Source organism: Apium graveolens, chromosome 3, assembly GCF_009905375.1.
Source record: "Apium graveolens cultivar Ventura chromosome 3, ASM990537v1, whole genome shotgun sequence".
NCBI classification, from domain to species: Eukaryota; Viridiplantae; Streptophyta; class Magnoliopsida; order Apiales; family Apiaceae; genus Apium; species Apium graveolens.
Genome location: NC_133649.1, coordinates 40,019,212 through 40,044,994, shown reverse-complemented (window position 1 = coordinate 40,044,994; position 25,783 = coordinate 40,019,212). Strand labels below are relative to the sequence as shown.

Sequence of the window (25,783 nt, the reverse complement as noted above, 5' to 3'; positions counted from 1 at the left end):
CTTCAACATAATATTTCTTTTCATGAGGTCATGGGTTCGATTCCAATGCAAATTTTTTTTTTTTTAACTTAAAGTGGTTGAAAGGGTAGATAAGTAATTTACTAAATAGGTGAAAAATCCATGTTCATCTATAATAAATAAAAGAATATAATTTTTAATTTTATAAAAATTTGAATCAATAGTATAATTTCTTTTAGCTCAGGTGAATATTATATATTATTTTGTTTAAACGCGAGAAGATTATACGAATTATAATTCTATTTTTATTTGTATTTATATAAATATATTGTGAATATTAATCTATTTATGAGAGTGTTTTATTTTAAATATTATTATAATTACATGTCATCAGACCGACTATCAACAATTTTTTTATTATTTCATTTTTAATATAATAGTATAAATAGATCGATAGATATAATAAGAAATATATATATTTTTGTTTAAAATTAGTTTACAACAAATATAAAAACAGTACCTGAAATAATAACTATCAGCTTATCGGTAATGTGATAAAATATCATTATATCAATAAAATGGCAATTTGATAATGTAATTTTTTTTCTTGACCTCAATGTGATTACTTTAAGACGGCGTTTGGTAACGGGTAATAACAAATGGAAATGGAATCAATTGAACTTGATGTTTGTTTAGTAAAATAGTCATTTCATTTCCCCCTTTTTAGTTTTTGGTTTACTACAAATTTCTCGAATCTCATTCCCCACCCCTACTACGTATTTAGATTTCCTTTCACATTTTTGTTTTCTCGTATCAGTTATAATTTAAATCTTGGATCACAAAATAAATAAATAAATATGCAAATTATTTTTAAAATTAAAAATGATTTATAATTTAATTTTATAAATAAAAAATAATTTTGATATAATTTATAGGTTAATTTATTAAAAAAATCAATGATGCTATTAAATAATCAATTATATTAGTTTATTATAATGCAAAAATATTATATTATTATAAATATAAATATATTTGACTATTTTGAGATTGCTTAATTGAAAAAATTAAAAATAAATATAATCGTGCAAGTGTTCATTCGGTTTTCAAATCTGGACCAAAATATATTAAAATAATTGAGGGTTATTGGTTTCATTTCAACTTTTTTCCCGTCCTCAATTCCATAGACCTCCGAAGAGTTTTAACCAATAACCGTAGAGTTTACATCATGAAAATCAAACATACAAAATACAATTCCTAACCTATGAATCCAAAACATATAATAAATTATAAACCCAAATCTCTATAACTCATCATCAGGCCCAAACTTAAATCCAAGCCCGAACCAACATATACAAACACACAATCTCTATATTCCTACTCATCTTCGTGAACTAAAGTGCGTTTCATCTATCTATACTCACATACACTCTACCATTTTCTCCTTCAATCATCACCGATGGGTAAGCCTTTTCACACACACACACACACACACTTCTATTTTGTATTAGATCTTCAACTATTTATCCTTGATTGTTAATTCGTGTTGTTTAATTGATTTTAGGGTTTTTAATTCGCTCAATTTCATTTTTATTGAAAACGATGTCGTTTCGTTTGCTCTGTTTTTAATTAGATCACTTATTTGTTGTTGTTAGATAATATTGAAGACGATATCCGAGCGTTGCAGCTTGATTCATCTGGTATGTGTGTGTATATTTTTATGTATGTGTGTAATTGAGACAATACTGTGGATGTAATTAACTTATGAGAGTTGAGAAATAGGTATTTTTGCTATATATATATGTGCAGATGTACTTTACGTATGAGGCAGATTGCGTGTTTTGTTATTATTATCCTTCAATGTTGTTAAGGATATGTAATTGATATTGGTATTGTGTGATGTTTTTAAATGTGTAAATCCGGAAAAAAATGATAGATAACGAATACAGTACCACAAGACTAGTGTGTGTGGCGAAGATGTAAAAATTAGACTAATAAATGTCCGCAATAGTGAACTAGGTATGGTAAGATGTGATTCATGAGTTAACTTTAATGTATTAATTGCTAGAAAAATCTTTATATTTTAGGGACAGATATATAAGATGAAATTGAAAAAAATGTGATTTTGTTTAAAAATGATGTAAATTAATCTTTCAGTTTTTTGTACTATTATTACCACAAGATATTTACATTTTTGAATTATGGTTATGATTAATATCTCATCTATGAGATGCTTGTGTTCAACTATCTGTGGGTATGATATGGCAACTGGTTTAATTTTAGCAGAAGAAAAGACTGTGGTGGTTAATGGAGAAGACATGATGGCCGATGAAGTTGAAAAATCTGATAGAATGGATGAAGGTAGGTGACATGAGTAAATAATCAGTAATGAAATGTTGAGATTCAAGTCCACTGTATGCTAATGCTATTATTTTAGTAAAAATCGCTGGGGGATGTCCGACATGCTTAAGTAATTTAGTTCTGTGGTTGGATCGCTTTGTATACTCCGAAGTACTTTCATGTGGTTTCTTGTCTAAAAAGGCGTTTTCATAAATTTTGTTTGCATTTCCTAAGAGCACTGCAAAAATAATCTAGTTTATTTTTCTTTATTGACAAAAAATAAAGTAAAATGCCTTTTACTACTCTAGCAATATCGATACTTCTATATTTTTACTTCTTTGAATTGTTAGTTTTATTATTACGACTCTGAGATGGCCTAGTTAAACTCTTTATGGATATGATATGACTACTGGCTGAATTTTACCAGAGGATAGGAATGTGACGGCTAATGGAGAAGATACGATGGCTGATGAAGTTGAAAAACCTGATAGAATGGATGAAGGTAGGTGGTATAAATAAATGCTTATGAAAAGTTGGAGTTCAAGTCATCTTTTTTAAATGCTACCATCTTATGGCGAATATTTAACTCATTATAAGGATATCTTACGATGAATATACAAGCGCTATCATCTTATAAATAATATGATGTTTTTCATATATTTCTGGCTTCAGTTTCAGTTCCAAGTAATTTTAATTGATACATGAAAAATGTGTATTATGTAATAAATTTAATTTTGTTTGTTTATTTAAGACTTGAGAGGCGAGGTACCAGGAGACTCACAACCACTGCATATGGAGCCAATAAATACTGATGAAGGTTTGTTAGTCTCTTATTTTATGTTTTGTGCGTTTTTCTTTTGCTAATTTTTTTATCGTTACTTATTCTTTTTTGTCATTTTGGTATTTAGTTGAGACTACTGCGCTGAATTTGAGAACATCATGATTTATGGTATTTAATATTATTGCTTAAACTAATTTATAGATTTGGTAAGTTATGGGATATTTTTTTTGTTTATCCTTTTGGATGATGTTGCAGCCTGCAATTGTCTAACCAGAAAATTTTGCTTTGTTTTCTTATATTTGGACGGGCCAGCACTATTTTTGTTGGTTTGGGATTGTGTCAATTTGTCTTCAGGAGCCTTAGCCTGCATATGACCTTTTTTTTTTATTCTGGTCAATGCGGTGCATATTTTGATAAGACTTCATTTGGGCTTGATCTAAAGCTTTAACCAGAGAATTTAATACTTGTTCTGCTCTTGGTCTCCAGCGGTAGAAGAAGTTTCTGCTCCTGATAAAACTGAAAACGAGACTGAAGTTGCTAAGAAGAGGCACTTGAATGTGGTATTTATTGGTCATGTTGGTAAGCTAAGCTCCTTTGTTTTTACCCGTTCTAATCCATTAAGCTCTTTCTTTAATTTTAAAATTCATTGAAATTACCTTATTATTGTAAATTTTGTGTTCTCTGATATTAGTGACATATGATGAACAATGTTGTAGTGTTGTTCATATTGGATTTGTGTAAATATTGCTGTTTGTCTTATATGATAGTTGGTGCGACTGTTTATCTCTTTGGACATGTCCCCCTTGTTCTTTGTGGTGTTATTCTCCTGGAAAACTGGCAGGAGCATCATCTGATGTCTTCATTTCCTTAGATTAGAATAATATATTAATGGATGAATATTTTCTTGACGTAAGTCCTATGAATGTATATTGATTGCTAATATTTCTTGTATTTAGACGTCTACATAATATCCATCACAAAATATATGTGAGGGATGCATTATAAATTTTGGATTTAAACTTCTCAGCATGGAATATTTGGAGGAATCTGTCCGAACCATTGATGATCTTGTACCTACAGATGATTGACACCTAATTTGAAGTTATCTATGATATAATCTAAGTAATGTGTTTGTCTCTGAATAAAGTTTGTATGCTATTTAAGGTCTTAAACGGAGGGGATTCATGACATGGTTGACTGGGTTCAATTATCTGTTAACTGTCAGGAAATACTAGAGTGGTACTGTTGATGCTAACAAAAAAGCGCCAAGGATTGTGAAGTATGTAAGAGGGGTTATCTTTATTAAAAAAAGCATAGCGTAACCTTGTTTGGCCAGTAACTGGAAAGTAATAGGCTTATTATTGAAGCTCAAATTTTCTTAGGAGGTTACGATTCATGGCAAAGGTTCTTTCATTGAAGAAAGTGTATAGTTCTTGAAGTTCAGATTTATAATCTACTGCCAATAAATTATAATATTGAGCAATTCTGGAACTTTAAAGATCTTCATGAAATTCAAATCATGCCGACAAAAAATATCTATTCATGGAATTAAGTAGTTCAAAATGTATATATTGTCCTATAAAGGCTTTAGTGAGATTTTCTAAGGGCATGGTGTATTATTTTTTTCCTAATTCAAAGAAAATTTTGTGTTGCCGATATTATTTTTACCGATCTTTATTATTTATACTTTCTTGGATTGTGGAAAGGAGCATCAGAACAAAGAACAGGGGCATTAAAAAATCACAAATGGATTAGGAAGTGGAACATTTGACAATAGAGGGGGCTGTCAGATGATGATCTTTTTAGGATTTGTTTGGGTTGGGATATGTTGGAGAGTAAGTGTGACAAGAAAGGTGATAACTAGTGAAGGATGTGATGTGTTAAGTAATACTTGTAAAACCTGATCCATGTACCAAAGGTTCTTATGGACCATACCAAAGCACTAATGAACCAAAATTGCATCCCGTTATATAGTACAGTTGCACCAAGCTCCCAGTACATGATGTACGAGGATCTTGTAAGTACTTTTCATATTCGTAATATATGGCCTTACTAGTGATACTTCTGGAGTTTTAGTTACTTTGTAGAGATGTTAATAGAAACCTGTTCACTAAAAGCTCTCCTATATTTTCCCGTCTCATATTGACATCTATATTGTATGCTTAGTAGCCGATTAGATTATTACCGGACTATCTTCAGTATGATATTGAATATGATAGTTGTAAATGGGCTCAGCACAAAAGCTTTCTATCTCCCTCTAAATTTTCTAATTCTTTTCTTTTAATGGCCGACTCTCTTTCCTTTTCTCCCTTTGTTTCTGTATCTATTTATGTTTCTCTAATTTCCATTTATCTGTAGTTTTTTATTGAATAATTTAGATAACAAAGTTGATGTGTTATTTTTTAGCACAAATGAACTTGATACGGCCGGGCTGATGGTTAATATTTTATTTATTTAATACTTTAAATGATGGCAGATGCGGGGAAGTCAACAATTGGGGGTCAAATACTCTTCCTTAGTGGGCAGGTTGATGAGCGTACAATCCAGAAGTACGAGAGAGAAGCGAAGGATAAGAGCAGAGAGAGCTGGTAAGACACCATTCACCTCCAATTTATAAATTAGTTGAAAGTTTCGTTTTGCTGGTACATTTTGGAGTCAGAACTTGAGTCTGAAAAATCACTGCTCCCTGTTACTTGTTTTTAGAAGTATTAAATATTGGTAGCTGCCTCCCTCCCTTTTTTCCCCTAGATGTATGTATATGTCATGACAAATCCCCCCCCCCACTCTCTCTCCCTCGCCCCCCCTCCGGTGCATGTATATGGAATGGCAAAGAAAAATTTTTCCAACTGGCATAGGCACGGGCTGTACTAAATTTTATTGTTTATGTATTTGGCAATTTTTGAATTTTTTAAGCTTCTGTATAAAGAGTTCGAAAGGACAAAGAGATACCAAAACTTACAATGACAAAAATGGAAAAAGTGAAGCAAAGCTAGAAAAAAATCATAACCACAATTGTTAATCATCTTAAGGATGAACTTAACTGGGCATACCGTTGCTCAAACCTATAAATTTACTTTGCCCTGGTCATTTCTTAAAAGAGACGAATTAGAAAGATCTAGAATGCTTCTGATTATTTTTTTTGTTATCTTATACTCCCTCTGTCCCATTCCTATCCAATTGTATACTGTTTTTTTCAATGCCCGACACACACTTTAAGGTGAATATAAAGTCTACTTCCATAATTTACAAGTATTATTACATATTATTGTGGAGTCGCTTGGTTCGTGACGTTCTGGTATCAAGTATGGGTTTAGAACGAGCTAATCCCATGCCGAAGTGTTTGATTGGAGTTCTTAAGATTGGCTCATACGAAAGTAGTACTAACATTGTAAATATAACGCTTACTTTTATCGATGCGACACAAATATCATTTTTTTTTGTCAGGACACAAATATCATTTTAATGTATAGAAGGCGCTTTTTCCTAGATTCTTGATCTTGTTTGCTAATTATTGCTAGGTATATGGCATACATCATGGATACCAATGAAGAAGAGAGAGTTAAGGTATTTTTTTTTTTTGTTAACTTTGTTTTGTTATCAGTTTCTGTCTGTGATAAAAAATGTGATTTTAGAGTAAAGGATAACAATTGAGAGTAATTATTCTTTAGCAGACGGTATCTTTTTAACCTTTTCATTTCTACCATAGCATATCCTGATAAGAGCACTTATTATGATTATCTCAAGTTACTAGCATAGGATTAAGTTCGAGCGGGTTAATCAGGATTGTGATTGCTTAATGTTCGCATTATATTTACTGTGTGCATGGCTATATAACGTGCATGCCAGTATTTTTCTATACATGACACATTTATGGATTGAAGAGGGTGATCACCCTACATATAGGTATAGGCGTATAGCCATAAGAGATTGCCTTCTAACTATTAGATTACTCCACGAATCAAGGATTCTGACACCTACTGTATATAATAATATAGCTTAATATATGTTCTGTTGAACTAGGAAGTCATTATACTTCATATTGTGTACGAAATTTTAGATGATATTTTCACGCACTTGGTCTTTTTTGATTTAATTATTTTTATGTTTATGGCAGGGAATAACAGTTGAAGTTGGCAGAGCACACTTTGAAACAGAAACAACAAGATTTACTATTCTTGATGCACCGGTAATATTTTTCTTCGATTATGTAGCTTTAATATCTCTACAGGAACTACGAATACTAATGGAAAATCTGGTATTTTTCACCATTGGTGATGTAGCTTTAATATTTCTCGAGAAAATGTGACTAAAAACGGAAATTCGGGATTGTATTACTAAACGTTAAGAGCCAAGTCAATCTTTTATTTTTTATTTTCTTCAATCGCTTTTCTTTATACCTCAATATGAAGAATCCCAAGCATAATTAAAGAACGTGAAACACTGAATTTGGAAAAGAAGATCTACAGTGCTTGAGAAGAGGCTTACATGACCAAGTTTAGGAGTTGTATATATAACTGCTCTTATGAGGAGATATGGAATATGACTTCCGTATGAAATGTTATAGTCAAATGGTCCAATTTTTTTTAAAACAAATCTGTAGGCGGAATTAAAATACTTTTAGATTTATGAATAATATGATAAATACCTCAATATGAAGAATTTCAAGTACAGTAAAAGAATGTAAAACTGCCTCTGGAGATGCATTTAGCCAAAAAGGATAACTGGGAACAACCTAGATTTGCATTTCTTGAATAGTTTCTAGTTCTCCTAGTTGGCAGGGATAGTGTTTGGATTTAGGATAGGGAGAGTGAATATGGTTTTCGCTCTTGGAGGATATGGTTAAATTTTAAGGAATATTCCGTAAATTATACATTTTTTATCATATTAAGATTATGTGTCAAGAACAGATCTCATCTGTAAGGTAATTATTTTAATGCAGTGTTGTACATGAAAATGTTATACTACTCCTTTATGGCTATGCTATTTTTGGTTCTTCATTTAAATAATTTTTTGCAAAACATTTATGTAATTTAATTGATTTTCAGGGCCACAAAAGTTATGTACCAAATATGATTAGTGGTGCATCTCAAGCTGATATCGGGGTTCTGGTAGGTTTCTGGTGCATCTACTTTGTTTCAACTCTACAATGGTATAGTATACTATGTGGATTCAGTTTCTTATGCATTTACATTGTATAGGTGATATCTGCCCGGAAAGGAGAATTTGAAACAGGATATGAGAAAGGTGGGCAGACTCGTGAACATGTCCAGCTTGCAAAGACTCTGGGTGTCACTAAACTCCTTGTTGTTGTAAACAAGATGGATGATCCTACCGTGAACTGGGCAATAGAGAGGTGATTGATCACATTTGTATAATGGCATGCAAATTTGATACCCTTCTTACTGCTAATTTCTCTCTCAGGTATAATGAAATCGAGTCAAAAATGACACCATTCTTAAAGTCTTCTGGTTACAATGTAAAGAAAGGTAAATTAATACTGATATGCTTTATCTACTCATATTTACCTTTCTGATTTGGCCTTTCTTTGGTTGACTTGCATTTACCCCTTCCAAATATATGATGGCTTCCGGATATTATTGAATATGTAGCTGCAACATGACTTGAAATATTTGTAAATCATGTCATTTATAGGTAAATTAATGTCGTTTTAAAACTATTTCGATTTGAAAATTGGAACTCACAAACTTGATATTGCCGCACCCCACACCCCTACTCTAAATATTGGAATAAGCCATGTAGCACACCTTATATGCACACATCGGTATCCTTGTACCCCTGCAACCCCTGCTGCTAGGTAACACAAGCACCCCTGCTTTCCATTGTTGATTGCAGTGCACCTGGTTGAAAGTGAGATGAATCATTTTGTTAAATTTATGCATAGAGTCCATTCTTTTGTTTAATATTCTAGTCGCTTCATACATTTCAGTCCCTAGTTCTGCGATTCTTTTCAGGTAATATTTTTTTTCACTGCACATGATTTAGTTAATTGAAACAAGATATAGTTGATCAAAAAAAAAGTTTATTAACAAAAATTGAAACAAGAAATACGTATACAAATTGAAACAAGAAATACGTATTATGAAAGCTAATGTAGTCCATTATCTAGCCACAACCTTCAAATCTGTGCATTGTGATACATTTTGTTTGCCTCGAAGCATATGATTACTTTTTATATATGTATACGTGGTTTTTTCTTCTGTTGTAGATGTCCAGTTTCTACCAATTTCTGGGCTACATGGTTCAAACTTGCAAACAAGAGTGGACAAAAGTGTTTGTTCATGGTGGAAGGGTGCATGCCTCTTTGAAGCCCTGGATGCCATTGATGTTCCACCTCGTGACCCAAAAGCCCCATTTAGGTACAGAAGAACGTATATTTGTGTTCATAACTCTTGAGATCAAAATCTTGATATTTTTGCTTGGTTTTGATTTCGTTTAATTGGCAGTGAGTGACTAAAATTTTCAATTTCTTGTATGTTGATTTAGTTGCCTGAATGGTGCATATCTGTCAATGTGATAATTGTTATTAATATGTTGACGATCTGTATATCTCACTTTAATTTCTTTGTAGGTTGCCTATTATTGACAAATTTAAAGACATGGGTACTGTTGTTATGGGCAAAGCAGAATCTGGTAGCGTGAGTGAGGGTGATAGCTTGATGGTCATGCCAAACAAGGTGCAGCTTTACACACACACACACAGACACACACATATATATGGGCACGATTTTTTTTTTTTTTTTAGGATTGGAATTTTTAAAAGTTGATCTACAGGCTCATGTGAAAGTTCTTGCCGTATATTGCGATGAAGATAAAGTTAGGCGTGCTGGACCTGGTGAAAACTTGCGTGTCAGATTATCTGGAATAGAGGAAGAAGTCATTTTGTCCGGTTTCGTCCTTTGCAGTGTTGGTGCGTAAATATAATTATGTCCATTCTGTTCTCCTACAGTAAAATGTTTGAGTGAAAAATGTTTCACAAATTGATTAATTGCACCAGAATGATTGTACACATATTGGATATACAAAATTAGCAGTTGAGTGTAGCTACGTGTGTCTCTGCAATAAATCAACTTGGTCTTTATATACGCTATTTTGCTGAAATCCTGGAAGTGTTAAAGATATGTTGCTATATTGAGAAATCATGAATGCTCATGGTATTGACAAGGTTCAACAAACTATAATATGCACAAACTGATGTTTTGAATTAATTGTAACAAATAATACTTGAGGATCCTTATTTCATCAACGAGTGCACAAGTTCTGTCTCATATCATAGTATCGCAGATTCTGGATGCAAAAATGCTTCTGCGTTTGTATCTTGTCTTGTTAATTCGGAAAATTGGTAGTCCAGTTTTTCCATGAAGACCAGTATTTTGACCTTAATTTATTTGTATGAAATCTTCAAATTGGAGGATTATAGTCTAGTTAATATTCGTTGAAGACTGTACTTTTTGACTATGATAATTATTAAAGCAGGTGTTTCTTTCGCCTGTTTGAATAATATTTTAGTCTCACAGGGGGTTTTCATTGTCTATCTTGTATATTTTATAGGTGATTATCGTGTACGCATTCTTTGTGAGTTGTTTGAGTTGTACTGACTACTGATCCAGTAAATATATGCTGTTTGTTGATGCCAGCTATATGTCTATGCTTTATGTGCTACTATTTTATTGGATAACTGGTACTAATGATGTATTTCTTGATGTTCAGCTAGGCCAATACCTGTTGTTACTTCTTTTGTTGCCCAGTTACAATTCCTCGAGGTTCTGGACAATGTAAGGCTGAGTTCTGATTTTGTTTCATTAAATTGATTTGCCTCTTGCGATAAATTCTTTCTGTATTTTGCTTGTATGTATGTTATTATAGTAGTTTCATGTAATTAGTCTAATAGACATGTTATTTCAGGCAATTTACACTGCTGGCTACAAGGCAGTATTGCATATTCATTCTATTGTTGAAGAATGTGAGATTGTGGAGCTGATGAAGCAGATTGATTTGAAGACTAAGAAACCTATGAAGAAAAAAGTATTATTTGTGAAGAATGGCGCTATTGTTTTGTGCCGCATTGAGGTTCCTACATTGTCTCCGAAATGATTTATGAATTTATCAATATTTTTGAATGCATCTTATTTTTAATATGTTTAATCTCGAATACACTACTGCATCTGTCTTTGATCTAGAGAATTTTATTCATTTATTGCGTTTAAAAAATAGCCTCTATTATATTGGGACCAAAAAAATTATTCACTCGTCAAAGTTATTCACTTGCCGAATATTCAGTTACCGAGGTTTAACTATAGATAGCGTCCTGATTTTAAATAGACACTTTATATGGATACTATGTTATTAAAACACACTTGTACCTCGTATCATTTCCAAATCAATCATATTATTAATCTTAAAGAGTCAAAATTAATATATAAAGAGAGCAAGTATTTGAAAATTTAGCCGTTTAGGTATATGATAAGCAATAGGTAGGGTTCGGGATAGATAGGCGTTATTCCATTGTTTATGGCTTTATTGTATTTGTCATCTTCATTCATTTGAACCATCCTAACACTTTACTTTCCAAATAATACACATGCATGCTCCATGGTGTAAATATATGGTTTGCTTTTGTGATTCACATATTGTTGTAATGCGAGTGAGCCGATATATTACTGATGTAGTTTGTCGTGGTAATTTGACTTGTTGTACACGTTTACCAGGTGAACAATTTGATATGTATTGAGAAGTTTACAGATTTCCCACAGCTTGGACGGTTTACCCTCCGCACCGAAGGTGATATTTTTGTTCTTTTTTTGCTGTATTTTTTTAAAATTAAGTATTTCGCGTACTCATTCCATGAAACAATTAATGGCGCCACTAGAATAGTAAATTGTAGAAACAAGGAAATTGATTTTTTTACAAGAATTGCATTTCTTACAGGAAAAACAGTTGCAATCGGGAAAGTAACTGAGCTTCCTTCTTCGAGTAGTAGTTCTTGAGCAATTTTGGCCAATGAGGTAAATTGGGCGTGTGTCTCTGTGTTTTATCTAAAGTGATTTTCTTTTGGAAAATGATTGGTACCCCAAATTGGTGCCCAAAATATTTCCCAAATGACGTGTATCATTTTAATTGGTTATAATAAGATGGACCACCCTTTATTGACACCAACCTCCCCATTTAAAACTTTCCATTCTGTCATATTTGCCGTCACATCATTTGGGAAAATTTTGGGGTACGTAGCGTTGCTCTTTTGTTTTTCATCAATTATTATTATCTGATCTGGTATCCAAGGTATAACCAGGTGGGCAGGCACGTCAACTTGGTGATAGAACTTAACCTATTTAATTATTGGCCATTTCGGAAGCTATTTTTTAATCACCATGGCAATGTTTGTTTATCAAGGGATAAAATTTACCCTTTCAGTTTTATTTTTAATGTGCAGTAAATGTGTCAAATTATGCTATTAAAGGGAATATTTACTTGATTACACCTCGCGAGACCGGGCATACAGTATTGAGAATGTCACATCTCATGCAGATGACATGCTGTAATATATAAGGTTTAAAAATAGATGTAAAATAGATGTAGTTGTTTATATGTACTAACTTACCAATACTGTCAATGAGTTAAAGCTTTTGTAAAAGTAATATGCTGCTTATTTTCGGAGTTATACCTTTAATTTGGAACTGTCTTTGTATAAAGTTTTAAACCCCTCTTTACAATAGGATTTCATGGAAACTCAATGGCTTTCGAATTATACGTGCTAATTTGACAATTTACTGAAATTTTAATGTGACTAAAAGAATTTCTTAGTCAAACTAAGAAATTTTAATCTGACCGAATTTTTAATGTGCCTATTTTGGACTTGATGAAACTTTATTTTTTTTTGCCATTAGATGAAGCTTTATTAGTTCTGTTCAACTTACTTTGATCTTTCCATTTCAGGCAAACTGAGTTGAAAGACAAAATTATAGTCACAACAGCATAAAAAAAGTAGCAGCATCAAATGAGTTTACTTCTCACTGAATCACTTTAAGCCTTCGATTTTGATGTTAGATAATGTTGTCGTATTCTGCCAATGATTAGCTAAAGATGTGTCTCTGGTGACTGGCTGTTTTTGTACCATCTACAGATGTATTGTTGGTTTCTCGACCATTTAGGGTCAGTGTATCACCTTGTTTTTGTCTCTTCATATTTAGATTAATCCCGTATTTATATTACGGGACCTTCCTAGAAATTTATATAAGATGTACCTTACATAAACAATGGTTCATCAGCAGCAAATTAGCTTTTGTGTTTGTTTTGGTTTGGATATGATTTTTGCATCATGTACGTTACCTCTTTGATTTAGCAAGTACTTGACAAGATAGCAAAAGGTGTACCTTGGCGCACAGATGTTTATTCACATCTTAACTTTCCAAATAATAACAATCATAATATTTGTTTGGCCAAGCCCTTTTAATCAAATGGTCTGTGTTTTATGCGGATCTAACTTTTATTAATTTAAAAATTTAATAGAATTTAGAGTTTATCAGGTTAAGGTATGTTATATTTGTGTTGAATTCAGTGTCTTAAAAAGCATAAATTGGAATCCCCTTTTAGCGCTTAAATGATTTTAAAAGGTGATTATTAATCGGATTATAAATAAATAAATATGTATATATTAAAAATAATGATTTTTTTTTGAATCAGGAGATAACATTCGTATATTATAATAAATCAATACAATAATTATTCACAGTCACAATCAACTTAAAAAATATAAGTAACATTTAAAAACATCAAATTAAGCTTCTTTCAAAAATAATATTTATCTTTTTCTAATTATTTTTAATTTCCCATTTAATTGATCAAAAATCGCTTAAGCGGTCAAAATCAGCTTAATTATGTTTAAAACCGCTTAAAATTTATTAAACCCTTAAATATTCGATTTTGCATTAACCAAATGTTTTTACTTCCGATTTCGCTTAAGCCATGCTTAAACCTGCGTTTAATACGCTTTTTACAACACCAGTTGAGTTATGTTATAATAGTTTATAATTATAATAGAAATTAGGAGAGTTATATTTAATATCGAAATAATTTAATGAATTAATGATTTCAAAATTACAATATGATTTAGTAACAGAAGGCCCTGTTCATTTGATTTTCTATCTTTCAGTTTTAATTTCCCTCTTATAATTTTTTTTTAGAACATATCAATTTTTAAATTTGGGAAAATATAAAACATGTTTCCAACAAACAATATTCTTCGTCCTATATATGCACAATAGGTTGCAATAAAAAGGTGGACTCCATAAAATTATATATATATATATATAATTTTATGAAATCCACTTTTTTATTGCAGTCCTCATAGTCCATCTACATTGTGCAAATAAAATATCTTGTTAAACGTGTTATCTTGCGAAACATGTTTTACAAATATCATTACTTAAATAAAATGATGCAAATCTCATACATTTACACATATAATATGAATGTTCTATAACTAAACATGCATGTTTTGCAACATGAATATTTATATTCTGCAAACTAAACATCTATTGTAGAATAATGTATTTTGCAATGTTCTGCTTGTAAACTGTATGCAATATGCAAGATTTTTAATAAAATTGTGATGTTTGTCAGAAAAATAATATGTTTTGTAATATTTTAAACTATATTTTACTTGTAGAACTTATATGGACTGCAATGACTCCAATTAAATAGGAGACTTTATAGAATTGAACTTACCCCCTAAAAGCACCACACTCAACTAATCTATCCTCCCACACACAAGCTCAACTTTTCCGCTCCATTTTTCATTTGATTTTTCCCGTCAAACGGTAAGTTTTTTTTTTAAATCTGAATTCACTATATTTTTCTCCATCTCTCAATGATCGATTTGCATATCATATGTAATATATATTTCAAAGTAATTTAAAAAAATATTATTTGATTTTTAGTTTCTATTTTAAAATTAGTTTTTTATTAGAGTAGCTATATTATATATATATATATATTTATTTATTTATTTATATTTATATAGGTCTGTACTCCGTGGAGCACCATCTTATACGGAGAACCGTGGAGAACCGTGGAGAACCATTGATTTTATTATAGAAACTCATCACAAATTGTAAAATTTTATATCAAAAAATATATAATTCGATGCTAATCTAGAATAATAATTATATCTGAATATAATAAAAAATTTAACAATTAAAATTTGATAAAAATTACTTGATTTTAAATTTGATTCTACAGTGAAATAATTTTTAATTAGTGTGATTCTACAGTGCTTCTAGTATAGAATCAATTTAAACTTTTTCATTAATTTCAATGATTTTTTAAATAAAAAAATTGTGTAACTTCGATTTTTAATTTGATAAATAAAATTTATAAATATATATGATGAAAAATGAAATAAATTATATATTTTATATTTTTTAAATAAAGGTTTTCCATGATTCTCTATATAAGAGGGTTTTTTATGAAGTGCTACCATATATATATATATATGTATATAGATAGATAGATAGATAGATAGATATATAGATAGCTACTCCACTACAAACCAATTTAAAATAAAAATTAGAAACCAATCCTAACCCATTAAAATTAAAGCAGCCCACGACCAAGCCTAATAGACATACACGCTTATACAAACATTTTCACTCATGTTAACCAACAAACACATATATGTTTTCACATCTGATAACCACCATCTCCTCTAACTACCACTAATTTTACATTCATAGATTACTCACGCGGTTACCATTGTTGACCTGCGATCAATAACCTATTCTCATAAATATCTAGTCATCAACATTCAATCTCTTGTTGCGTTGATTAATGTCTCTCGGGATCTTCATCTCTCCGGTCACCCGAAAAACTCACCTTGACTACCTTCTTTTTCACCCAACACTCTTTACTTTTGATTCACAACACACTCAATCATCAATACTAGCCTAACTTCAAAAATCACCACCAACATCTCAATTTATCAATTTGAAGATGATAAATCAATATAATCAAGTCAGATCTAAACTCTAATCACTAATTTGTATTATAGAAATCACTAAATTTGAATCAAAGGAATCACTAACTTGTTTTACTAAAATCACAAAATCCTTCAGCAGATTCTACCAACGTTTTTAGTCTCAAAATGACTATTTTCTTTGTTTTTTGATAAATTAAATTATTACTTGAGTTGTACTCTATTACTGCAAATAAGGGAGCATTTTAATCTACTAGAAGGAAGTGGAAGAGGAAGTACATGGAAGAAAGACATACAAACTGTTATAGAAGTAGTGATGGGGGAGATGATGAGACCCACTGAATAAAGGTAGAATTGCCGGAATAACATCAGTATTGTAAATATCATTATTTATTGTAAGTAGTGATATAGACATAAATAGTTGTATGTAGACGTATTTAGGTATATGTATATCGGGTGAAAGGGGGTGGTGGGTATGTGGTGAGAGTGAAGTGTGTCCGGCGAAAAAAAGAGTTAGAGAAGATAGATCACAAAAGTGAAGTCTGGGTAAAAATTATGCGATTAGTTTTGATTATAATCTGAAATCTCAATATATATGGCAAGTTTCTAGTTTCTATTATAACTTTGGTTTCTATTTGATCATCTCCCTATATATATAGGCACATGATCAAATAGAAACTAAAATGAAACTAGAAACTAATCTAAACAATTAGATCAATCTAATCTAATGGTCCCCAAATATCACCACACCTAACTAACCTACACCATCCCGTACACAATCTCAGCTTTTCATCACCTCCGTTTTTAATTTGATTTTTCCCGTCAAACAGTAAGTTTTTTATTTAAATTTAACTTCACTGTATTTTTCTCCATCTCTCAACGATTGATTTGCATACCATATATGATATATTTCGAAGTAAATTTTTTTAAAAATTATTTGGTTTCTAGTTTTTATTTTAAAATTGGTTTCTATTAGAGTAGCCCCCTGTATATATATAAGTTCTATGTAGACCATATTTTTGTTGGAGACCTTGGAGACCACTTATGTTCTGCAACTAAAATCTTGAATAAAAACATTGCAAAACGTGTTATTTTGCGAATTATGTTCTAAAAAGATCATTATTTTATTCAAATGTTGAACAGCATGAAAGTACTGCATCTAGAACATTACAAAATGTTTATTCTACGAAACATGTTTAGTTTGCAGAATATTTGTTCAAATTGCTGAACATATACATTATACTTATTAAGCTTAAATAATAGGGCTTTTTTGAAAAATACCCAAGTCTAAAAATATTTTTGCAAAAATACTGTCTTTTTAAAAAAAATTGCAAAAATACTTTTTAATTTGCAAAAGTACTATTTTTTTAAAAAAAATTGCAAAAATACATTTTTTTTGACAACTGGAATCAACTGCATGCAACCTTTGACGAGTTTCTGCAACTAAATTCAACCTCAAATCAACCAAAATTTTTTTATTCAACTAGTTGCATATTTGGTTGATTTTGGTTGATTCTGTATTTTTACAAGAAAAATCAGAAGATAGTAAAATCGCAAAAAAACTTAGAAAGTTAGTATTTTTGGTAAATTTTCTAAATAATATTCAACAATTTTAATGAATTAGTGATATTTGTAAAATATACTTCACAAAATAATATATTTCATAGTATTTTAATTGCAGATAGGTGGTCTTCAAGGTCTCCGAAAAAATGTGGTCTTCATAAAACTTTTCTAATATATATATATATATATATATATATATATATAAACGGATGATCAAATAGATTTTAAACTTAGAATAAAAACTAGAAACCAATCTTAACCATTAAATCAATCTAATATAATGCCCCCTCTAAATCACCACAGGCAACTAATATGCACTATCCCCATACAATCTCAGCTTTTCCCCTTCGTTTTAATTTGATTTTTCCTGTTAAACGGTAAGTTTTTTTTAAATCCGATTTCACTGTATTTTTCTCTATCTCTCAACGATCGATTTGCATATCATATGTGATATATTTTGAAGTAATTTTAAAAAAATATTATTTACTTTCTAATTTCTATTCTAAAATTAATTTTTATTAGAGTAGCCCATATATATATATGATCAATTACAAACAAAATAATATAGACGGTTATAATATGTAAAAGAAATTTTATGATTTCGTTATTTTATTTGTACAAATTAGATCTGCACACATAAAAGTTATGCTACAATATATATTGGTGGAAATTATAAATTTGAATAATTTGTAATTAAACGATATGTACTCCCTCCATCCCAAATTAGTGGTCATTTTTGACTTTTACTCGTATTTTAAGGTTCTTTGACCGCATATCTTCGTTAATTATTTTGTAATTTTTTTTGTTAATAAAAATTTAAATCTTAAACTTTTATTCACAATAAGAAAATTTGAAAATTATAAAAGGAAATATATGGTCAAACCACCTTAAATTACGTGTAAAAGACAAGCATGATCACTAATTTGGGACGAAGGGAGTAAAATATAAAGAAGAGGGATAACACTCACATTAAAGATGATCTAATACATTTATTTTTTGTCCCTAGTCCGGGAATAACTTACTTAAGAGAGGAACCGAAACAAGATAGTTACAAGCAACCCCAAGAATAATCCTTACCTAGTAAGGTTTTTGTCCAACAATATTTCCACGGGGTTTGTAGATAAAAACAGTTAAACAAGAATTTTCACAAGAAGCTCGTGCACACCCTAATTCTATGGACTTCTTTCACACAACCTGCAAGTAATTGCGACACGCGTTGTTGAGAAGATTAACTAAACGCACAACAATGTGACAATCATATAGCAAAAATTAAAAATACCAGGCAAATACAACCAAATAACGAAATAATCACGAAGGTCGATACAAACTATAATCAACAATTATATTAAAATGAGAAATGAGGAAATCACTTAGCTATATTTAGTTTTATCAGAATTCGAGAACCAGCTGAGTCGCCAAGCACTCGAGGAGACTTGACTCTTTTTGAAGAGATTATTGCGCCACTTATACTCTGATGGGTTGCGCAATATCACTTCCAGGATAAAATAGCTCAGAGCGATCCGTTCACAGATACGAGAAGGCTCAACAACGACCAACACCTCAATTTACCAAGAAAACCTATGACTCTTGTATATATATGTGAGAGATAGAGAGAGAGATGAGAGACTAGGGTTTGTTGTTTCTCTTCCTTTCTTGAAAAAGTAACGTCTTTGTGTCTATATCTCATATATTTATTAAAAGTATTATTATTATAAAGTAATAATAATCATTCTCACTTAGATATCAATATATCAATATATACAACAAGCTTATTTATAAATATTCATGAATTTAGTTTTAGTATTGAGTTGCCCTTGAGCTTGATATAGTGTAATACAACTCAAGACTTGAGCTAAGTCATGAGCACTACAGGAAGTCCCAATTTTCAGACTCATAAGAATGAGCCTATGCTTAGGTCCCCTAATCAGCCTCACAAGCCCTAAGCTTACATTCAAGTACCCTGAGTATGTCAAGAGAATTCACAGCTCTTGTTAACTAAAACTAAAACTAAAACAATATTTATACAAATAAATGACTCTTCTATCATTTCTTAATAAACTAATAAAACGTCTTAGATCCAAACATGAAAATTTATGTTTTTATGAAAAGGAACAACCATCACTTGTTAGATTCCGGCAATTTCATCAAGAACATACCTGGTTAATGTCTTGAACTTTACCATTTTCTAACAATACCCCACAAATTCATATAAAAATGCATGTCAGATTTTATCATGACTTTCTTTTCAGAGTCGGTACCCTTCTGTGTTTGAACCCTCGTAAGTCTCCTACTTTGATGGCTACCAGATATAGATGGAATGTTTCACCTTAAATCTTTATCCGTTTTGTGTAACAACACTCCATAGATGACGACAAGTCAAAAAGTTGGTGCATACATCTTGTCTTACGACTTGACCCTTTCCTTTGAGACGTTACGGTCATGTCTCGATCCTGTTTGTCAAATATTTCGAGGAATAACCCTTTCCTTTAATTGCAACCACATAATTATATTCGTTTAGCCCAGAATCTCCAAAGATGTACTGCCAACATCTTGTCTTACGACTTGACCCCATTCAAAGTTAGTAAATTCTGACACTGTATTTTGGTCCATCAGAATATAGCAAATTCTGATCCAAAATTATTTCCATCAGAGTTTAATAAATTCTTGTTAACTAGCAGTTCTAGTACCTCTTAAGCTTTATAGGGGATAGACTAAGATACGTGAGTATCTAAAAGTATATGATAGAGGTACTACCAATTCATCCTTACAACTTGTTATTACCACATTGAATACACTTCGAGGGATATCCTCTCAGGTGTATTGGGTTCTCGCTGTTGATGAATCATGATGGGTTACCAGTCCCATCCCCAACCTCGACTTAAGGACCACAACATGCACAAGCCCCTTAGTCAGCGGATCAGCTATATTATCCCGAGTTCCTATGAAATTTATAGCAATAATCCTATCAGACACAAGACCCTTATAAAAACCTGGACGTGTCTCTTAGTTTTAGCATTATACTTCACACTTTTGATATTGTTGATAGTTGTGCGGCTATCAGAATGAACATAAATGACAGAAAGCGGTTTTCTTACTATAGGTAACACACGCATAAGTCCATATAACCATTCAGCCTCCGTCCCCATGGAATCTAATGCACACAACTCAGCCTCAAAAGTAGATCGAGTAATCAAAGTCTGCCTAGAAGACTTCCAGGACACTGATCCAGTTTACATATCCAGTCACTCCATTGGAACCAGATTTATTAGCTATCCAACTTGCATCACTATACCCCTCGAGTACCCCCGGAAATCTCCGGTAATGCAAGCCAAGGGAAATAGTTCCCTTGAGATATCTAAGAACTTTATCCATAGCTTCCCAATGAGTCTTGTTTGGACAGATTTTATATCTGGCTAACTTAGACACACAATAAGAAATATATGGTCTAGTCACATTAACAAGATATTACGAACTCCTAATAATCCGAGAATACCTTAACTGAGACACATGAATTCCTGAGAGCAACTTTTATATCATATGATGTACTAGCGGCTGTACTTCTCAAGTATAGATTTATCTGTACAATGAGACTGTGACAATGTTATTCCATTAGTTGACTGAGTCAACTTGATCCTAAGAATCACACTAGACTCACCCATATCCTTCATTTCAAAGTGCCTTTTCAAGAAACTATTTATCTCGTTAATAATGTCAATATTGGTTTTAAACAAAAAAATATCATCAACATATAGTCACACAATTATACCTTGATTACCTCTAACCTTATAGTAGACACATTTGTCACTTTCATTAACTAAAAACACGAATTCTAAAACAGTTTCATCAAACATTTTATGCCAGTCTATAGTTGCTTATTTAAGGCCATAGATGGACTTGACTGGTCTACATACTTTCCACTCATTACCAGAAGTAACAAATCCCCCAGGCTGATCCATAGAAATCTCTTCTTCAAGGTCACCATGAAGAAAAGCTATCTTTACATCCATTTGATGGATGATAAGACCATATACGGAAGCCAATGCAACAAGCATTCCGATTGTTATCATTTGGGAAATTGGAGAGTATGTATCAAAATAGTTAACCTTCCCTTATCCTAAAGCCTTTAGCCACTATCCTAGCCTTATATCTATCTATTGAGCCATCAATATTTAGCTCCACTTGAATATCCATTTACTTCCTATAGTAGAACACCCATGAGGGAGATCAACTAACTCCCATGTTCCGTTAGAAACAGTCGAGTCAATTTCACTCTTCACAGCGCCTTTCCAATGGCTGGACTCCGAAAAATCCATGGCTTGACGGAAAGTTAAAGGCTCATCATCGACATTGTAAGTGATAAAATTACTTCCAAAGTCCTTGACTACCTTTGCACTCTTACTCCTTCTAGGTTCCTCTACTTAGTTAGGATTAGAACTACTACCAAGATCCACCCCCACATTTGTTAGCTTTTCCACATGATCAAGAATAGAACTCGATGTGCAAGTGGGATCATCCTCAGAATTACCCAAAGGTATACCGGTCTTCATAGGGAACACTTCCTCAAAGAAAGTTGCATCACGAAAATTGTAATATATAAGTGATGATGTCAAATATTACTGAAGATAACAATATCATTAGTGTCCCTGATCAAAGTATGAAGCAAAGCCAAATGGACATATGATCTAAGGAGAATAATAAACTGTTACTTTTCATAATCTGTTAAGCTTGGGTTTACCCTAAGTAAGTTGTGTTGTTATCTTAGTTTGTATTTGTACTTGTAACACTTTAAAGTCTGTAAAAATGCAACGGAGCAGACTGAAGTCTTTTTCCTGAAACAGTATCAAGCCTAAGGATTCTATCTGGAAGAAGATCAAGAAGATCATGCCTCAGAAGAATTTTGAAGAAGCTTGGAGTTGAATAAATCTGTTTGGATAAAAATACTCTAAGTCAGGATCTCTACAAGTCACATATTTAGTGTTATAGAGAAGTCATTCGAGAACTCCAAATGACTTATCGAGAAGTCAGGAAAGCTACTAGATAACTCAGTGAGATATCGACAAGTCAAGAAGACATGAAGATTGGAGACATCGACAAGTCATTTCTTTACTAGAGAACTCAGAGTTATCGACAAGTCTACATTTATTAGAGAACTCTGAGTTCTCGATAAGTATAAGTCTACTAGAGAACTCAGAGATATCGATAAGTCAAAATTCACTAGAGAACTCTAAGTTGTTGACAAGACAAAGTGAAGACGTGATGTTGAGAGATCTCGACAAGCTAAAGTTTCATTCGAGAACTCAGAGACCTCTATAAGTCAAATTCACTAGAGCATTAGAGATCTCGATAAGTCATTATACTTATCGAGATGTTAAGATCTCTATGCGCCTAATTGGAGATCTCGAGTAAAATTATCAAAGTACAAAATCACATACCAGTTCAATATTCAAGATTAACAATCAACAAACAATCCAAACAGCTGGATTGACAAGTCTACAAAAAGCAGCTTGAAGAATATGTAAGATCAATGGTGAAGATTAACTGACAAAGGAAGGTCAAAATTATCACAGGATGCTAAAGATATGCTAAGCCAGAAATGGAAGATCCACTTTTCTATAAATAGAAATGACAAGTGACAGTTTAGAAAAGCTAATAGCATGTCTTATTGTACACTATGTAAACCAGCAGTTAACTGAATTATAAAGTTAACACTGGTCTTTTAGTCAAAATTAACAATCTAGATCAAATTTCTTGTAACACTCTCAAGGAGAAGCTAAGCTCTTTATCAACAAAGAGCCTAGAAGTTTTGTAGCAATACAGTATTAATTTTAATATAAAATTAAGTGAGCTTTGAAGATCTGTGATCTTTATTTTCTACAAGCTTAATTTATGCATGGACACATTTCACTACAAGATTTAATTTATTTTGATCAACCATAAACATTAAAAAAAGCCCAAAAACAGTAAAACACATTCACCCCCCTCTGTGTGTTATTCATTTCCTAACAAAACTCAACTATCGTATTCGCCACAATACCATCTATGTTAGAATTTAATACTAAAAAATCTCATAGCAGTTGTGGTTTCAAGATAGCCCAAAAAAATACAATCAATGGTTTTCAGACCTAGTTTCTTTCTCTTGTGTTCAAGGACAAACACCTTAGCAAGGCACCTCCACACACGAAGATAACTCAAACTTGTCTTATGCTTTTTCCATAATTCATTTTGTGTCTTGTCTATATATTTTAGAGGGAATCTATTCAGAATATGGCAAGCCGTATTCAGAGCCTCTCCCCACATGTACTTAGGCAACCCAGAATTAATTAACATATAGTTAATTATGTCTTTAAAAGTTCTGTTCTTTCAGTCTACCACCCCATTAGAATCAGGTGTGTATGATGGAGTAATCTCATGAACTATACCATTGCTTGTGTAAAATTCATTAAATAAGGTAATCGTCTACTCACCACCTCTATCAGACCTCAAACGTTTAAGTACCTTGCCAGTTTGTGTTTCAACTTCATTTTTAAACATAATGAATTTATCTAGTGCTTCATCTTTATATTTAAGCAAATAAACATAACAATATCTACTACAATCATCTATAAAGCTAATGAAATATCTACAATGATCCTTAGTCAAAACACCACCAAATTCACATATTTCCGAGTGAACTAAATCTAACAAGTCTAAATCCCTAACAACATTATAACAAGGCTTCCTTATTTGTTTAGAAGTTACACACACTTGACATTTAAATTTCTTATCAATGGAATATTTTGGAACCAACTCAAAATTCATCATATTATTTAGAGCACTAAAAATTTAAATGACCAAGTCGTAAGTGCCACAAATCAGATGATTCAACACAATTAACCAGAGGTGCAACACTATCATTAATAAAATTACCAAAACGGGTTCAACATCTATTAAAAACAAACCATCAGACAAACAACCCTTGCCAAAAAATGTACTAGTGTTAGTAATCACTATTTTATTACATTTCAAAGAAAGTTTAAAACCATTCTTAACTAAACAACTTCCACTTAATATATTTCTACGAACAGAGGGAAGATGGTGCACTCTAGTGACAGACTGAGTACGCCTAGAAGCAAACTTCAAGTCCACATTTCCTACTATAAATATTCGTGCAACACTAGAATTCCTCATCGTCACTGTCACTCCATGAGTCTGTTGATAAGATATAGAGAGAGTAATATCAGCACAAATGTGCATATTAGCTCCAGTATCTATCAACCACTAATGTGAAAGATAAGTGGAAAGTAGTATATGGTTATAGGTAATATACCCGTTATAAGTTTCAGAGGCAACAACCTCACCAACAACCATGTTAACCATAGGCCCACCAGTGGTTCCAAGTCCAAACATATTATTTGCTTGAGCTACCACTCCAACTTTCTTAGCTTTATTAATAGGATAATCCTTGCTCCAATGACCAACCTGTCCACAAGACCAACAAAGTTTGTTTGCCTTTGGTTTTTTTAGCCTTGTTCTTATAGTTTTAGTGTTATCCTTCTTTGAGACAAATTTCCTTTTTTGTCCTACAGTTACTACATTCACCTTCGATCTACTTCCATATTTAGTAGGCATCACATGTCCTTATTTGGACTTGTGCTGCTCCTATACAGAGATATCCAACATCAAGTTAGTCCATGTGATATCTCCATTATGTCTTTTCAGGGAGAGAGAAAACTCTTCTCAAGACTTAGGGAGTTTTTCAATCACTGACATCACTTGAAAATTTTCGGGTAAGACCATTCCAGACTCACCCAAATCATGAATGAACATCTCAAACTCATGCACCTGTTTAGTTATTAATTTTCTATCCACCAGTTTAAAATCAAGAAACCTCTCCATAAAATACTTCTCAAGACCTTGAGAATCAGTATTATGGATTTGGTCTAGCTTCTCTCATAAGGCTTTTACCCTAGCCACCCTATCCTTTTCAGCCCATAAAGCATAAACCTTAGCAGAATCAGTCTTCTCTTGATCCACTACAGGAGAATGACACTGTACCACCGGCCATAGACCCTTTATCGTTACCCATAGCTTTATCTTTTTTTTCCAGCGAGAAAAAGAGGCTCTGTCACTAAATTTATCAGCCATACCCGATAAATCAGTTGGCCCTGGAAAATGGT

General features: G+C 32.0%; 1 protein-coding gene across 3 annotated transcripts; it reads left to right on the top strand.

Annotated features, from left to right (window-relative positions):
• Window positions 1–1,272: 1,272 nt before the first annotated feature.
• Window positions 1,273–13,419, top strand: LOC141712169 (uncharacterized). Of its 3 annotated transcripts, none has more exons than XM_074515001.1 (20): window positions 1,273–1,418; window positions 1,611–1,655; window positions 2,239–2,316; window positions 2,723–2,797; window positions 3,047–3,112; window positions 3,563–3,655; window positions 5,553–5,664; window positions 6,595–6,640; window positions 7,191–7,262; window positions 8,122–8,184; window positions 8,275–8,429; window positions 8,498–8,562; window positions 9,303–9,453; window positions 9,666–9,771; window positions 9,869–10,004; window positions 10,805–10,869; window positions 11,000–11,164; window positions 11,803–11,875; window positions 12,023–12,099; window positions 13,028–13,419. In XM_074515001.1, exons 1-19 carry the CDS (start codon window positions 1,415–1,417, stop codon window positions 12,079–12,081), a joined length of 1,629 nt encoding a protein of 542 aa, XP_074371102.1. In that variant the 5' UTR covers window positions 1,273–1,414; the 3' UTR covers window positions 12,082–12,099; window positions 13,028–13,419. The 3 variants fall into 3 exon arrangements, with proteins under 3 accessions (XP_074371102.1, XP_074371103.1, XP_074371104.1); XM_074515002.1 differs by having other exon boundaries at window positions 1,274–1,418; window positions 2,242–2,316; XM_074515003.1 differs by lacking the exon at window positions 2,239–2,316 and having other exon boundaries at window positions 1,274–1,418.
• The last annotated feature ends 12,364 nt before the right edge of the window (window positions 13,420–25,783 follow it).